This window comes from Schistocerca serialis, unplaced genomic scaffold (assembly GCF_023864345.2).
Source record: "Schistocerca serialis cubense isolate TAMUIC-IGC-003099 unplaced genomic scaffold, iqSchSeri2.2 HiC_scaffold_1458, whole genome shotgun sequence".
Lineage (NCBI taxonomy): Eukaryota > Metazoa > Arthropoda > Insecta > Orthoptera > Acrididae > Schistocerca > Schistocerca serialis.
In genome coordinates this window covers 580,729-599,444 of record NW_026047689.1, presented here as the reverse complement: position 1 = coordinate 599,444, position 18,716 = coordinate 580,729, and the positions used below count along the sequence as shown (strand labels likewise).

Genomic DNA, 18,716 nt, shown 5'->3' with positions numbered 1-18,716 from the left:
GGTTGTCTCTTAGCACCGACCACTACATGCACAAGCCGCTGCTTTTGGTCGTTACATGAAGGCCGTCAGCCACAGCATTGACTGTGATGAGAGATAATGCCTGATATTTAGTATTCTTGGCACACTCTTGACACTGTGTATCTTGGAATATTGAATTCCCTAACTATTTCCGATATGGGATGTTCTATGCATCTAGCTCCAACTACTATTTGGTGTTGAAAGTTAATCCCCACTGTGTGGCCATAATCACGACGGAAACCCGTTCACACGAATCACCTGAGTACATATGACAGCTCTGCCAATGCACCGCACTTTTGTACCTTGTGTATGTGATACTTCCGCTGTCTGTATATGTGCACACCACTATTGAATGGCTTGTCACCTCAGTGTAGGCCATTTAGAAATGACATATGTGGGATCTGCCGCGTAGACTAGGTGAAACAACTGCAGAAAAATTGTGAAAAAACTAAAAAGAAACAGTCTTTTGCAGGACTGACACATAATATAGAAAAATCAAAATTACAAACACCATGGGAATTCCACTGCCAGCCTCAGAAGACAGAGCACATAGGTGGAAAGATTACATTGAGAGCCTCTACGAATGGGGACCTTGTTTGATGATTTGATAGAGGAAGGAATCTGTGTTGACGTGGAAGATATACAGGATCTACTATTAGAGCCAGTAGTTTAAAGAACTCTGGATGATTTAACAACGAATAAAACTGACAGGGTACCTAACACTTCATCAGGACTACTAAGTTCAATGGCTAAAGTGGCAACCAAACGACAATTCAAGTTGGAGTGTAGAATCTGTGAGTTGGCGACATACCACCACTCTTTTACAAAAATATCATCCACATATTTCCCAAGATAGCAAGGGCAGATAAGTGTGAGGACTAGTGCGCAATCACCTTTCTTACTCATACATCCAAGCCGCAGACGAGAATGATATACAGAAAAAGTGAAAAGAAAATTGAGAAACTCTCAGATGACGATCAGATTGACTTTAGGAGAAGTAAAGGCACCAGACATGCGGTTCGAAAGTTGTATGTTATAATGGAAGCAAGCAAAAAGTTTTTTGACCTAGAAAAAGCGTTCGACATTATATAATTCTGCAGAATCTTCGAAAGTCTTACATAAATATGATTATATTACAGGGAAGGACAGGTAGGTTACAACATGTACAAGAAACAAAAGGGAACAGTATGACTGGAAGATAAAGATCAAAGTGCTCAGATTAAGTGTGTAGGACAGGAGCAGTCTTTTGCTCCTGCTATTCCATCTACGCATTGAAGAAGCTGTGATGGAAATATAATAAAAGTTCAAGGGTGGGATAAAATTCGCGGTGAAAAGATGCCAATGAAAAAATTGGTTGATGACATTGCTATCCTCAGCGAAAGTGAAGAGTTACAGGATCTGTTGATTGAATGGAGAGTCTGGTGAGTAAGGAATGTGAATTGAGAATGAATCACTAAAAGAAAATTCTACTGAGAAATAGCAGATGTCAGAAAACTTAACACTTAAATTGGTGGTCATGAAGTAGCCGATATTAAGAAATTCTGGAACCAAAATAACCCTTGATATACGAAGCAAGAAGGGCATGAGAAGCATAGTAGCAAAGGCAATATGGGTACAACTAGCCACCATAATTCTCCTGCTATGAAACATTTATGTTTGGATTACTACTTTGTATGATATTGAACCGTAGACAGTGGCAAAAAACCGAAACTGAGGAGACTAGGAGCGTGTCAAATGTGGTGCTAGAGAAAAGTGTTGAAAATTAGGTGGACTTGTCAGATATGGAATGAGGGGTTACTCTCCAGAATCAGCGACATACGGAAACACTGGCAAGACGAAGGAGATGTAGAGCGTAAAGACTGAAGGGAAAGACAGAGATTTAAATACATCCAACAATCAATTGAGTGTGTAGGGTGTAAGTGCTACTTTCAGATGAAGGTTGGTGCAAGAGAGGAATTCGTGGCAGGCCACATTAAACCGAGTAGAAAACTACTTGCTAAAATAATCTCATTTGACAGATTAATAGAATGTATATTGTCTTTAGTTCATAAAGGAAGTGCTACATATTATTGCTGAGCATGCAACACGCAGTTCGTAGTATCAAAATGTAGGTGTTTACGTCAGATGTAAATAACATGGCCCGTTTCTCAGTAGACATTCAGTTTCATCGACTGTATATGGACACCTGTTAGAGAAAATTAATAAATGGTGTGTCAAAGTTTAATCTCTATCAAGGCTTTTATTCTGCTGAGGGAACTTTGAGTAATGGGTGTGAACTTCTGTGGAAAATGAGAACCCATTATTCCTCAACGTTGGACGCTTCAGTCTCCAGCGAAGCCAGCTTCTAACTCATCCAGAGCAATTGCATTGGGTTTAGCTCGGAATTCTGGGCGGGCAGTACATTCATATAATGTTGTTGTCCAAAAATTCTTGCCTGACAGATAATGATTTATGATAAGAAGCACTGTCTTGCTAACGCAAACAATGATGATCTACAGTATGCAGTACACGAAGCTGGGAAACGTGCTTGCTATGCTGTCGAATTTAGTGTTCTCTTAAGCTCAATAGGGGAATGATACCATAACCACGGAAATGTGCCAATAATTTAACGCCATCTCCTCTCTCCTTCACTTCTGACATTACACAAGATGGCAGGTAACAGTCATCAGCCAAAAACAGAGCCTTCCATAGGATTGCCACAGGTGGTTCATCTGTGCAGACCATTCGTTTCCATTCATCCATTGTCCAGTGGCGTCACGCTTTTCACCAATTTAAGTGTTGCGTAGCACTGACTGCAGAAATGTGTGCCTCATTGAGGGGGGGGGGGGGCTGCTTGACCATTTTACAACATTCTTTTTACCTCCCTATGCACAGTCTTTGTGCTGGCTGCAGTGCTTCATGCGATTTTTTACAGCGACCCTCCATAAAGCTTCATGGTTCCTGTCCATCAGTACATGCCTCTTCTACCTTTTGCTATGGTTGTTGCTCTGCATTTCCACTTCACAACAGCGTCTCCAAAAGTCGCCTAGGGCTACTGTGTAAGGGTCGAAACATTCCTGGTACATTTGTTACTCAGGTGACATCCAGTGTCTATCGGACATTCGAAGTCCTTAACCCCCCTGATGGACACATTCTGCTATTTCTGGTTCTGTACTGACGACACAAGTCTCTCGGCCTCCTTTTATACTGGCGGATCGGCCTCTCATTACACTTGTTGTTCAGACACACATTAGATAGAGGTATCTAGATACTTTTGATCTGACAGTGTAGCCTATCCCTGTAGTTATTCAATCTGTATGTTGAGCAAGCTGTAAAGGAAACAAGAGAAAAATTTGCATTAGGAATTAGAAGCCATGGAGAAGAAATAAAAACTTTGACGTTTACCAATGACATTGTAATTCCGTCACAGACAGCAAAGGGCCTGGAAGAGCAGTTGAATGGAATGGATAGTGTCTTGAGAGGAGGATATTAGGTGAACATCAGCAAAAGCGAAACGAGGATAAAGGAATGCAGTCAAATCAGGTGATGCTGAGGGAATTAACTTAGGAAATGAGACACTTAAAGTAGTAAACGAGTAAAGCTATTTGAGAAGCAAAATAACTGATCTTGGTCGAAGGAGAGAGGATATAAAATGTATACTGGCAATGGAAGGGAAGGTGTTTCTGAAGAAGAGAAATTAGTTAACATCGAGTATAGATTTTAAGTGTCAGGAAGTCTTTTCTGAAAGTTTTTGTATCGAGTGTAGGCCTCTATAGAAGTGAAAGATGGACAAGAAACGATGTAAACAAGAAGGGAATAGAAGAGAAATGCAGTGCTACAGAAGAATGCTGAAGATTAGATGGGTAGATGAGGTAACTAATGAGGAGGTACTGAACAGAATTGGAGAGAAGGAGAATTTGTGGTACTACTTGACTAGAAGAAGGGTTCGGTTGGTAGGGCATGTTCAGAGGCATCAAGGGATCACCAGTTTAGTACTGGAGGGCAGCGTGGAGGATAAACGTCGTAGAGGGAGACCAAAAGATGAATACACAAAGCAAATTCAGAAGGATGTAGGTTGCAGAAGTTACTTGTCGTTGAAGAAGCTTGCACAGGCTATAGTAGTATGGAGAACAGCATCAGAGCTGTCTCTGGACAGAAGACCACAAGAGCAATATACCTAAATGCTGTCAGGTCTTTAGTGTTATAAGAACGTAGGATTCCGCGACCAGTGTCATAGTGATTAAAATTCTTCTGGGTATTATGCCGCGTCATTGCTAAAAACTAACAACAATAATAAACTAAAACCGACGTTTCGGCCCAATCAGTAGGTCTTTAGTATGTTTACGAAGCCAACATGCAGCTCGGCTAGTAATTTGAATGGTATAAATTTGATGTACCGTAGTTTCCAAAATTAAAGCAACAAATGGAAATTTTGCAAGGTTACGTGTATTTTACCATAAAATAGTTGAAACAGGTGATAGTAAAATAGAAACGTTGTAAAATATAAAAAGATAAACAGCTACAAAATGCACAAAGGTAGATAAAAATGTTCTTCTTTTTTTAAAACTTAACCGATTTGCACTCACAATTCGACATCTGGTTAATGTGTTCAGCATCGGGTGTGACCACCTCTGACTCATGCAAGCCTGACAGTGACAGGGAAAGCTGTGAATGGTGTCATCGATCTCATGTGGAGGCAATTACACTATTCTTCCTGCAGAGCTACTCGCAAGTCTTAAAGAATTGTTGGCGGATGCTTATGTGATGCAACCCATCTCCCTAGTGTGTCACTGGCATGCTCTATGGGATTCAAATTGGGAGATCGAGCGATCCACTCCATATGTGCAATATCTTCAATTCCCAAGAAAACGTCAATCACCTGATCTCTATGAGGCTTAGCATTATCGTCCACCAATACGAAGTCTACGCCAGAGCACCTCGCAAAAACCGCATATAAGGTCCCAAGATCTCGTCGCGATACCTGACAGGAGTTAAACCTAGCCGATTCACCCATACAACGTCATGAAGAGGTGTTCGAGTAGTCAACATAATCTGTGGCCACACCATCAGGCGTCCTCTTCGATATCAGTCTCTTACAAAGCTGTTTGGTTTCCGAAATCGTGTTCCGCATTCCCTCCATATGCAAATCCGTCGAGAATCACTCGACAGACTATATTGGAACTTACCTGTGAAAAGGACATGGATCCTTTGCTCGGCCATCTAGGTGGCATGTTGACGACTGTAACATTTCTTTCTGTGAAGATGTGTCAGAGGTACATATACAACAGATCTCTAACAATAAAGGCCACTCTGCTGATGATGCCTTCTGTATAACGTCTACCTCGATACAACACACCCAGTGCATGCTGCGAGGTTAGATGGCAGTTGCCATGCAGTAACAAGGCGGTGCAGTGATGCCCTTTTAGCCAGATAGCGGCCCTCCCTTTCTGGTATCAGAAGTGTTGGGTCCTGCCCTCGTCTTTGAGATACAGTTTCTGTCTCTACAAACTGTCCCCACATCTGAGAAACAACAGAGCGCAGGGAGCCTGGTAGGCGTCTTCTCTGTAGCATACTCCACCGTCTGTAACTGTGTCTACAGCGATTGTGGATGTGAGACTACCCAGCAAACACTACCCCATTTTGTAGTTTCACTGACTTCATCGTTGTAGTTGTTCAGTGACTGGAATGCCAGCTACCATGCAGAACACCATGGTTCAGGTACCTGATGACAGTTGGCATGATTACATTGGGAATTAGACACACGATGGGGAAATCGCAGTTTCTTGCTTTAATTTTGGACACCAGTCTATTGTGGTAACCTTCTTGGAGAGATGACTTTTTGGAACTCATCACAGTTCTGCGATAGTGTTTTGTCCTCAGACGTATGTGTTGGGAGCAATTTGTAAGTGTCTTTCTTTTGATGTAGGGATCTTTCTGGAGAAGAGAAGGACCAGATGCTAATCGTGGCAGCTAAGGAGGGGTCAGTGAGCAAGGTGCGAACTTTGCTGGCAGTAGGGGCCGACGTGGAGGCGAAGGACGACGACAAGCGGACACCACTGCACTGGGCAGCAATCAGGGGACACGTGGAGGTGGCGAGGTGTCTGCTGGAGGATGGAGCAGATGTCAACACCAGGGACAATTGGCAGAACACGCCTCTGCATCAGGCTGCATGGAATGACAATGCGGCTGTGGTGCGGCTCCTGGCGGCATCCTCTGCCGACCCCAACGCCAGGGATAGCGATGGGGGGACACCACTGCACGATGCGGCATGGCGTGGACACGCAGATGCGGCGACTGCACTACTGGAGGCAGGGGCTGACAGGGAAGTCAGGAATGACGATGCGGACACCCCGCTGGACCTAGCCGAGCGGAACAACCACCAGCAGCTCACATACATCCTAGGATCAAGTTCAGTGTAATGCAAACGAATCTGGAGTAAATAAAGCTTTTTATGCGACCTCTGCTACTTTTAACATAAAGAATTACGAAAATCCTGCAGTCTTGCTTTGCACCTATATTTACATAGTACATACAACGACCCCAGTACCATTACAACAAGAATGCTTCTAGACTACTACAGGTAAAAGGAGAGGCACTCCTTTTGCTGAAAATTCAAAAGAAATTGAATAATTCTCATTAATAATAAACATCAGGTTTCTACAGTATTTTATTGGTGGAAAATGCTTTTTAGGTCCATGTTTGGTGCTGTGTGGAACTTCTATAAAATGACAAAATTAATAGATGTTTTTGAAATGCCTGGGCTAGCAGGACAGAGCAGATTAGGTAGTGGAAAGGGGCCAAAATAAGTTGATGTCAGGTGATGAGACAGGATGCTTACGTACGTGTCACCTGTCAGATTAGTATCTAGGCTTATCAAGGGTCCCATATCACTCCAACTACACACGCCACACACCATTACAGAGCTTCGACCAGTTTGAATAATCCCCTGCCGACATGCACGGTCCATGCATTCGTGAGATCTTCTCCATACCAGTACATGTCCATCCGCTTGATACAATGTGATACGAGACTCGTCCGACCAGGGAACATGTTTCTGGCCTTCAACAATCCAACGACGGTGTTCATGGACCAAGGTCAGGCGTAAAACTTTGTGTCGTGCAGTCATCAAGAGTACATGAGTGTGCTTTCGGCACCAAAATACTTTATCAATGATGTTTCGTTGAATGGCTCCCACGGTGATACATGTTGATGACCCAGCATTGAAATTTGCACCAATTGGCGGAAGGGTTGCACTTCTGCGATGTTCAATGATTCTCTTGAGTGGTCCTTTGTCCCGTTCTTGCAGGATCTTTTTACGGCCACAGCAATGTCGGAGTTTGATGTTTTTCTGGATTCCCGATATTGCTGATAAACTCGTGAATTGGTCGTACGGGAAACTCCCCACTTCATTGCTACCTCGGAGATCCTGTGTCGCATAGCTCGGCGCCGACCACGTTGAAACTCACTTAAATCTTGATGACCTGCTATTGTAGCAGCATTAACCGATCTAACAACTGCACCAGACACTTGTCTCATACAGGCGTTGCCGACCGCAGCACCACATTCTGCCTGTTTACATATCTGTCTATTTGAATACGCACGCCTGTACCAGATTATTTGGGGCTTCAGTGAATATTATTGAAAAGTACGTTGATTAACTCAAGAAGCATGCCTGGGATGATTTTTCAATTAAAGTTCCATGTTGTTCAATTTATGAAGAAAAAATGAATACAGCAACGAAAATTAGAATTGCTCAATAGATTGCATACTCCACATTTTTAGTGGAGTTGACTGCACACTGCCCACTATAAGACACCACAAATTAGTTTGCTTCTGATTTCGTGAGTTTGTAATGTTATTGCATTAATTTGTTCTGAAAGCGGTGCTCATATTCAAGACCATAAAAGTGGGTTAAAAGCTGTGAGCTATCTGCGGAAGTTAACCTTGCATTACTGCGCAACTGTTTCACCAGGTATCCAGTCTAGCTTATCAAATTCCCAACCAGACTAACATTAATTATAATCTTTTAGTACTCATCTTACGATAATCGGTGATATATATATAAGAAGACAATTTAAATAAAAAGCAATATATCAATTTACATTTGGAAATTTATTTTAACATTGATCATTGTTCTGTTAAAATTTCAGCATATCAAACTTGATTCATAACTAAACTGGTGCCTTATGTATCATTGTGAAAATGTGAGTTTGTAATCTTACGGAACACATCAGATAGGGAGCCAAGATTGGGAGACTACATACACCACAGCATTCATAAAATAACACATGAAGAACGTTGAGACATATGCAAGAGAAAATTAACCACAACCAACAGATTAAATTTTCACCCAAAGAAGTTACGTTCATAGCGCAATCCTGTCCGTCATGAAATTACCACACACTGGTATACTAAATTCATACTAACTCTCTGTGAAATCTTCCTGAGAAGAATAGCTGAGGGCTACTTTGATGCTTACACCACATGCTTCACGTGGTCAACTTGGTTTACACAAAGAGTGTAACTCCACAATAATTTTGATAATTGAAATAAATTACATTGAAACACAATTTACAAAAGAAAAACCTCGAACTGGTTACTATCGTCTTACTATTAACCTGATGGGTCAAAAAATTGTATAAGCACGTGGTACTGGTCTCACAAAGTACACCCCACGTGGGTTTAACATAAAGAAAAGTTGCTATATTGAAAAATATTGTCAAGACGAGACGTTATAATCTCACGCACATTGGCATTTAAGATTGATGATCTTAGTTAGAGTTACTGATCAACACGTGGTTCCACTTTACTCACAAAGTAGTGACAAAGCAACTACCGGAAGATATTCTGAACTTCACTGCGTTGCAATTTAAGATAACATTAGATATTTTAGATCCAAACCTGAAATAAAGGTGATTAAATTTTCAGTTAGGCTGAACTTAAGAAATCCATTGTCCTACGGACTTAGCAGACACGCGCTTAGCCGGAGATCTTACCACTTCAGACGCTCGCCGTGGACAGACTGACCTGGGCCCCTACTGAGCGTGCTTAACAGATACAAACGGAAGTGACCAGAGAGGCAGCTTCCTACACCAACATGACAAGGGACGGACAGGACCATACTAGGGATAGAAACCGCTCTGCTTTTAGAAAGAGTAGCTACCTGTTCCGACGTTGGTCCTACAGTTCTCTAGCAGACAGGCTTGTCTGCTACCATCCAGCATGCAACTAGAAATACATTTGCTCATTCATGCTCTCACACAGAAGGGAAGGGGGATGACAGTATCTTATCATATACAGTATATAAAAGAAAGTGGATGTAGGTTCCGTATGAGACTGTGTGACATGAATTACATATAAACTGTGTTTTAAAGTGTAGTAGTGTGACAGATCGTTCTTGTTTATGTGTAAAAGTAACACGTTTCACTGCTCAGTCTCTTCCCAGATAGTCAGAAACACCACAGTAAATTTAGAAGAGGAATTTATGCTCTAAATGACAACAGATTTAAGAAATTAACATGAAAGGAATCCAACAGAGACCTTTCATAACCCCAACGCTCCAGGAAAAGACTGTGCAGGGAATTTTCTGCCCATGCTAGGACATTCCCAAGCAGGCTTCTCACACCCAACTTAAACCAAAAATGTAAAGAAAAGGGAAAAGGTCACCAGCTACTTGCTAAAACACAATCATTTCAACACATCTTTAGAATCTACCAATTTCAAAGGGAAAAAAACAATCTGTAACACCTATTTCAAAGATAGTGTAGACCTAATTCGGTCAGCAAGTAAAAACAATGGTCCCTGTGTCATTAATATGAAAACAATTTCTGGTTGTTACCCTAATGGAGTTCACCAGTATTTGCTCATTGCAAGAGCCAACTGATCACAGGAAAATTTATGACTGTTTATTAACAAGTAAAATTTATGAAAGTAGCAAAGGTGCCACAGCATTTAAAGATAACATGAAAATAACATCAGTATTATAAAGCAGAACATTACAATGCACAATCCGCAAAAGCAAAAAGAAAGATAAGGGAAAAAACATGTTTTACAAAAAGGACATCGCAAAAAAGTTCTATATCTTATAAAACTAATTATTTGTAGAATTAAAATAACTTTGTGGCACTAATTTAATCACTCTACTATATTTCAGTTAGTTAGCAAACAATGATCACTGTGTCATTATACTAAAACTACAATTAATTATGTGATTGTAACCCTTAAGGGGTTCCTCAATATAAATATGTCCCATGCAAAGGCTAATCGATCACAGTCCGATGAGCATGAATAGCTATTTGACTGATAAACGAAGCAATGCCACAGGAATGAATTTACGAAACAAAATATCTCAAATCTAATACAACACACAAAAACAAACATTGAGAAATAAAACAGCTCTGAAAGTACAGTAGTCAACGTCTAAAAAAAAACACCAATAAATAAAACACCTGCAAAATACAAGAGTCAGTCTAATAAAAAAAACACCAATAAATCGAACCCCTGCAAAATACACGATCAAAGTTTCTCTGAAAGGAGGCACGTATATGCATTGGACTAAGAACTGTATAATCACTGTTCACTGGCACACTCAGTAGTTCCACTGTTCCGAGGCACAATATAAGAGGGGGAGGGGGATTCGTCACCGCAGCTGTCAATAGGGATTTTTGTCCATCTGTTGCGTGCAATCCCGCCGACTCTGCCCTCTCATGAAGTTTCTCTTGGTGGCCCATGTCACGTACATCTCGATTTGGTTCCATGTTTGTGTTGTCAAATTCGTGTAGTATCCTCGTTTGACACGCCATGTGGGCAAGGATGATACTTAATGGCTCTTCTTTGTGCCACCCTTAGCTACCAGAGAACATCGAATTATGATTTACTGTCGCTTGAAAGAGGGCATCCACCAGGAAACGTTGATAGGCGTCGATGAAGTCTTCCAGTTTCTCTGGACAGTATGTGTCAAAAGGCTCCACGCCCCTTGTGTTGTTACATTCTTGAGTTATCCTCAATTGGCTCGCCGGTTTGATATTCCTGGGCAAGGATGACACTTAATAGCTCTTCTTTGTCCAACCCTTAGCAACCAGAGAACACTGAACCATGACTTTCTGTCATTTGACAATGGGCTTCCGCCAGGAAATGTTGTCAGGCGTCGTTGAAGTCTGCAAGTTTCTCTGGACAGTACCTGTCAAAAGACTCCACGCCCCTTTATCCCCTGTCTTCTGTCGTTTCACCGCGGCCGTCTCGTCATGGTCGCGTGCGTGTGGTGCGTTGCCAGCAGAAGGATTTCCGCGCGGAGGACCGCTCGGCCATCCCAGGTCATCGCCTCCATGAAGGGTCGCACTGGTGCGGCCGGCCATTAGCTCCGGGTGCAATGGAAAGTGTTTGCCGCGTACCCTTCTTTTGTTGTCGACCGCGCACCCGAAGTGGCCCGGTTGACACTGTGTCCTGCTGGGAAACCCGCCTGGTTACACCTAGTTCTCCTCCTCGCTGCTCCCTCTGTCTCGTAAGAGTTTAGCCGGTTCGCTTTCACGTTCTCAACTGCATTCACAGAAATTGTTCATCATAGTTATGTGATTACAAAATGTCATACATAATACCACTTAGTATTGTCTTTCACAATTTTTTAATAAAAATAAAAATTAAATGAACTGACAATATTATATCTAAATCCACATCACTAATGTGGTTCACTTGCGTTTTAATAAATCAAATGCTACTTATTAATTCACTAAAATGAATAGGATTATGCCTTGTGCAAGTATAGGTCAGGACAGCATAGGATTTACATGCTATTTACAGACACACATGCACATCTGTTGTCTATTCTACAAACTAGCTACCCATAAACATGAATTACTCAAAATTTTACTTCAATCCACTACTAGTTAATCCAACAAGCTAATTCAATGCTACTTCAACACAGTGTTCATACCACTACAACATTGTTCTAATTCGTCCTCTTCCTGATGCTTGCGGCATATGTCTTGTCACGTGATAAATATGGAGAAACTTTCCTTAAACATACACAGTAAAAAGAACAATGGTTATTTACACGCCAAAACATTTTTACCAGTTGACACACCTGATAAGAGACTCGCAATTATACATTTATCATACTCATATGTTCATACATAAAACAGTAAGACAATTTCATCTAAGATTAGGTCATCACAAGAATTAATCACACAGATGACTCTGAGAAGGGTAAAATACTTTCATCATACAGGTTATACTATATTTTCTTACCCATTTTGCTCCAATTTCGTTCCTTCTTTAAGTTAGCTTTTGCTTCCAAATCAGTTATTTCGCCTGTGGTGGTTATTCTGGATTCATTTCTCATGAATGGCAAAATTGTGGTCTCCTCTATTCTGTAAAACAGTTTCGTCTTAACATCCTATTGAACTTACAACTGACACAAAAGATCCGAATCCTCCTGTAGTTTAAATGACAAATGTTTTTCTTCATCCCTATTACATTAAACCAAGCTTTCCTTCGGTCCCATAATCAAAATTATTTAATCTTCCTCTACCTTCAAGAGGGAAATTTCTTCAGTTCAACTCATATAGGCTGCAGTGCATCCCGCACCAGCAAAAACAGTAAGCTGTAAGCTTACAGCATCAGCAAAACATATAAACGTCGCTTTTCTAGGGCAAGTATTAAAGCAGAATAATTTTTCAGGCTCTGGCTCAACATCAGTCAAGACTACAGAAAGGATCCATATTTCTGTTCCATTCCTCATCTGCTGAAAAACCGCTCGTGTTTGAGTACCACAATAATATTTCAGGGCCACGTAAATTACACAAACCACAATTCTTCTTTCACCTTGAAGGGAATCAATATACTGACGAAATTCACAGACAGCACTTTACATACTCAGCTATAAAGAACAAAAAGACATATATCATTAATATTAACATATCATCGCATATTGGGAAGCCCATGGTTAAACAATCGTATTATTGCATCCTGTTTTCAAGATTCCAAACTTACTCATCCCTTTCTCAGAGTTCTCCTATTTTAAAATATTCATACAGCACGCATGCTATAGTAAGAGCTCCTCATTTATACTGACAGATATAGAATAGTAATAGATAGATAGTAGCACTGAAAGCAAAAAATCGGAAACAAGGCTACAACAGCTGGCGACCTGGGTTTGCCAGACCCATAATACCCACAGATCGGATATTCCCCTGAGTTTTGCATTAATTCAACACAGATCTTGCTTCCCTCAGGAGCTACTCTTTTCAATTTATACAAAAAAAACCATAAACATCACTTCAATCAATCACATAGAAACATCTTTATCATTATTTTTACCAACATGTTATTCAAAATGCATTTATCACAAATGTAAGCTAATCAATTCTTTCTCTTCACCGTCCTCTCTACTCTTCACTGTCCTTTCTACTCAATGTATGGTTTTACATTTGAGACATGGTATAGCCCTTCTGATTTCTTCGATCGAAGAGTTTCAACTTCTATGGCGTTTTCATGGGGAATCTTCCTTATCCGATACGGGCCGTTAAAGACATTAAAAAATTTCTTGCAGACACCTGACCGTTTGTTAGACAGCTTGTGTGATCTGATATGAACATTTTGTCCTACATGAAACACTGTTTTTCTCACGTTTTTCTTATACGCCTTGACTCTGGCTTCTGCTGCACGCTTGATGTTGCGTAAAGCTAAGTCAACAATTGCGTTCCGGCGTAGTCTCGGCTCTAGTGGCCAAGGCACCACCTCTTTGATTCTGCTCGGGGGCTCCTTGTTTTTTAGCACAGTGATTGGCGGAAGCTTTGTTGACGTACTGGGCAACTCATTAATTATGTTCTGAAATCCTTTTAGGTGTATGTCCCACGATCGGTGATCACGACTGCAGTATAACCTACATAATTTTCCTAATTCACGCATAATACGCTCACTGGGGTTCGAGCTGGGGTGAAATAGAGATATATATATAGGTTTAATTCTTCTCCTTCGAAGCATCCGCTGCCAGTATTGCGATCTAAATTGTGGTCCATTATCCGAGATAACCCTTTTCACGCTCCCAACTTTATGCAGAAACTGCTTTGCAAATGCAGTTGCCACTGCCCTTCCTGTGGCTCGCTTCAACGGAGTCAGACACACAAACTTGGAGGTTAGCTCCACCGCTACGAAAACATATGCAAAACCTGCTTTAGATCGTACTAGTGGCCCAAATACACTCCTGGAAATGAAAAAAGAACACATTGACACCGGTGTGTCAGACCCACCATACTTGCTCCGGACACTGCGAGAGGGCTGTACAAGCAATGATCACACGCACGGCACAGCGGACACACCAGGAACCGCGGTGTTGGCCGTCGAATGGCGCTAGCTGCGCAGCATTTGTGCACCGCCGCCGTCAGTGTCAGCCAGTTTGCCGTGGCATACGGAGCTCCATCGCAGTCTTTAACACTGGTAGCATGCCGCGACAGCGTGGACGTGAACCGTATGTGCAGTTGACGGACTTTGAGCGAGGGCGTATAATGGGCATGCGGGAGGCCGGGTGGACGTACCGCCGAATTGCTCAACACGTGGGGCGTAAGGTCTCCACAGTACATCGATGTTGTCGCCAGTGGTCGGCGGAAGGTGCACGTGCCCGTCGACCTGGGACCGGACCGCAGCGACGCACGGATGCACGCCAAGACCGTAGGATCCTACGCAGTGCCGTAGGGGACCGCACCGCCACTTCCCAGCAAATTAGGGACACTGTTGCTCCTGGGGTATCGGCGAGGACCATTCGCAACCGTCTCCATGAAGCTAGGCTACGGTCCCGCACACCGTTAGGCCGTCTTCCGCTCACGCCCCAACATCGTGCAGCCCGCCTCCAGTGGTGTCGCGACAGGCGTGAATGGAGGGACGAATGGAGACGTGTCGTCTTCAGCGATGAGAGTCGCTTCTGCCTTGGTGCCAATGATGGTCGTATGCGTGTTTGGCGCCGTGCAGGTGAGCGCCACAATCAGGACTGCATACGACCGAGGCACACAGGGTCAACACCCGGCATCATGGTGTGGGGAGCGAACTCCTACACTGGCCGTACACCACTGGTGATCGTCGAGGGGACACTGAATAGTGCACGGTACGTCCAATCCGTCATCGAACCCATCGTTCTACCATTCCTAGACTGGCAAGGGAACTTGCTGTTCCAACAGGACAATGACAATGCACGTCCGCATGTATCCCGTGCCACCCAACGTGCTCTAGAAGGTGTAAGTCAACTACCCTGGCCAGCAAGATCTCCGGATCTGTCCCCCACTGAGCATGTTTGGGACTGGATGAAGCGTCGTCTCACGCGGTCTGCACGTCCAGCACGAACGCTGGTCCAACTGAGGCGCCAGGTGGAAATGGCATGGCAAGCCGTTCCACAGGACTACATCCAGCATCTCTACGATCGTCTCCATGGGAGAATAGCAGCCTGCATTGCTGCGAAAGGTGGATATACACTGTACTAGTGCCGACATTGTGCATGCTCTGTTGCCTGTGTCTATGTGCCTGTGGTTCTGTCAGTGTGATCATGTGATGTATCTGACCCCAGGAATGTGTCAATAAAGTTTCCCCTTCCTGGGACAATGAATTCACGGTGTTCTTATTTCAATTTCCAGGAGTGTAGATCCACGGCCGCGAGGTCACAAAGTTTGCTTGGTATTATCGGGTGCAATGTTGCAGCATAAGTCACTGTGGCCGCCTTTGCTCGCTGACAAGGTCCGCACACTCTAAGTACACCACGAATACGCCGTATCATGTTATTAAAATAGCATGTCTCTTTCAGTTTTTCACAACATTTCTGTGCTCCGAAGTGACCATAACTCAAATGTACGTACCATATAATTTTGTTTACGAGTTCCTCCGGAATCACCAACACCCACCTGGAGTCGTCCGGGGCTCGTTTCTTGAATAGTATTCTATTGCGCACTAAGTAGTACTGGCGTATTCCTACATTCTCCTTGTCCTCCCACTTCTTCTTTATATCTTTCAATACTGCGTCCTTATCCTGTTCGTCCGCTATACTCCCTAAAGAGGTGGTAACAAAATTCTCGGACGCTACATTCTGTAAGTATAGGATGCTAAAATTATTTTCACCGAGTTCCCCTTCTTCTGTGTGAACCAAACCTATAGGAATGCGCGATAAAGCGTCAGCAATTACATTTTTCTGTCCAGGAATGTATTCTACAGTGAAATTATATTCCTGTAGGTATAGTGCCCAGCGTCCTAGTCTCCCATGCGTGATTTTTGTGCTCATAAGAAATTGGAGTGCACGATGGTCAGTGTACACCCTGGTGGTCCTCCCAAATAAGAAATACCTAAATTTTGAGAATGCCCAAACTATCGCGAGTGCTTCGAGTTCTGTTACGGAATAATTTATTTTTTTTCACATCGAGAGAGCACCCTGTTCCCAAACGAGATTGTTTTCCAAGTTGTAATATCATTATTTCCTTCCGTTTGAAACAGTACCGCACCTAATCCTGACAAGGAACTGTCTATCATTAAACAGAATTCTTGTGTCAGGTCGGGATGCACGAGGATGGGAGCCTCTACCAATGCCTTTTTCAATTTATAAAATTCATCCTGTGCCTCTTGATCCCAGACCCACAAAGCGTTCTTCCCTGTTACTCCACATAGACGGGGTGTACCAAGTACACTAAAATTTATAAATCGCTTATAAAAATTACACAGGCCTAAGAATGCTCGCAACTGTTTTTTATTTGTCGGCATTGCACACTCCGCTATCGCCGCAATTTTCTCCGGGTCAGGTTGTATTCCATTTGCTGAGACAATATGGCCTAAGAATTTTATGTTCTCTCGTCCGAACTGTGACTTATCTAAGTTGACTGTTACACCTGCCTTCTCAAAAACATCCAGTAGTCTGTTCAGAACGTCATTATGGTCCTCCCACGACTTTTCCGCAATTAATATGTCATCCACGTAAATTGTCACTCGCTGTTTCAAATCATCAGGTAAAATGCTATTTAATCCCCTTGTAAAAGCAGCTGACGAGACGTTTAGTCCGAACGGGAGACGCCGGAATTGGAAACAATTTCCGTAACACAGGAACGCTGTATATAATCTGCAAGATGGGTGTAGCACGATTTGCCAAAAACTCGAACGGAGGTCGACAGATGATAGTACCTTTACCCCGTGGAAACGTTGTAAGAGTTCCTCAAGGCTCTCAGGCCTGTCCGTTTCCGACATAATAATTGTGTTTAATTGTCTCGAGTCCAGCACCAAACGAACCGAGTTGTCGCGTTTTGGTACGACAAGCAAGGGTGAATTGTACGAGCTTACTGCCCGCTCAATTATTCCTTGTTCTAACATCTTGTTTATTTCCTTCTCCACCTGGGCTTTATACGCCACTGGAATAGGGTATGGTCTAACAGAAAACTTCTGATGGTCACGTACTCTGAATTGATAAGTAAAACCCTTAATCGCCCCCGGAGTCTCAGAAAATACCCGTTCATGATTCCTAAGTAGGCAATACAATTTCTCCTTTTCCCTGTCCGTGGTTCTGACACCCGCGATGCTCTTTCTCAGTGCATCAGCAAAAGCAACATCTTTCCCCTGCTCACCAGACGTAGAGCACGACTCACTTACATAGTTCACGAGTAGCTCCAGTCTGGGTTGTGACTCGGTTTGAGCTTGAAATTTTAGGCAACTATTTTCTGACTCGGCACGTAATATGCATTCATCAAATACTAAAGTAATTGACTGATCCCCAACTTGAACTGTCATTACTCCTCTACCCATGTCAATTACTGCATGGTGGGCATTCATGAAGTCATTTCCTAAAATCATTGCCACATTCAGCATTGGGAGCACAAAGAAGTTGTACTCAAACTCTCTTCCCTGGCAGGTAAAATTAAGCCGAGTCTGCCTTCGGATTTCTATGCTCTTACCGTAGATTGCGCCCTTCACCTTTATTCCTCGCACTTGAAAAACGGGCCAAGTCCCAGTCCCTTCGCATTTTTAAAATGCTGCCTCGCTCACTATCGAGAAAGGGCTTCCAGTGTCAATGACACACTTAAAACATATTTTGTTTACTGCAACTGTCACGACTGGATTTATTCCCGAAATTTTAGCACTCGTAGTTTCTTGCAACAAATCCTCTCTAATATCTTCCCTCTCTATATACTGTATGCACTCCTTTCCAATGTCGTTCATTTGTTCCGATTGGGCGCCTTCTGCACTGATCGTTTGTCATTGCCGGTTTTGTTCATTTCCATTTGCTGGATTATGTCTAGGGTTAGCTGGCCGAATTTCAACATCATGAAGTGCTCCGCCTATAGTCCTATTCCCACCGTGTTCACCGTAGTATCGATTCTGGTTGCCGTAACTGTTCCGTTCACGATTCTGTCCACGTCCTCGATCATTTCCGTTGTTCCACCTGTGTTCGCGACTATTACCCCAGTTTCTATACGGCCTGTCCCGATTATTGTTCCGTTCGCGTCGCGACGACCAGTCACGCCGTTGATTAGTACTACGGCCACGACTGCGATCGCGCTGCTGTGCCCCGTAATAACTTTGTGCCTGATTAGGAGGGCATTCTGCTGTATTATATTCCAACTCTTGGAGAAGTGTCTTAAACGTTTCCACGTCCTCTTTGCATCGTCCCGCAAGAATGACGTGCCGCAAGTGCATCGGCAATTTGGTGATGCATATCCTAATTAGTTCCGCAGGCCCGTATGGGTCGTATAAAAATTGATTTGCCT

The 18,716-nt window shown here is 42.9% G+C and overlaps 1 protein-coding gene across 2 annotated transcripts in view; it reads left to right on the top strand.

The window, feature by feature from the left end:
- LOC126443342 (ankyrin-3-like) overlaps positions 1-6,454 on the top strand; it is a 42,913-nt gene extending 36,459 nt beyond the window's left edge. For both annotated transcript variants that reach the window (XM_050090937.1, XM_050090936.1), the window contains exon 6: positions 5,924-6,454. In XM_050090937.1, the coding sequence (XP_049946894.1) occupies positions 5,924-6,416 (493 nt within the window). In that variant the 3' untranslated portion in view covers positions 6,417-6,454. The remainder of the gene's footprint in view (positions 1-5,923) is intronic.
- The last annotated feature ends 12,262 nt before the right edge of the window (positions 6,455-18,716 follow it).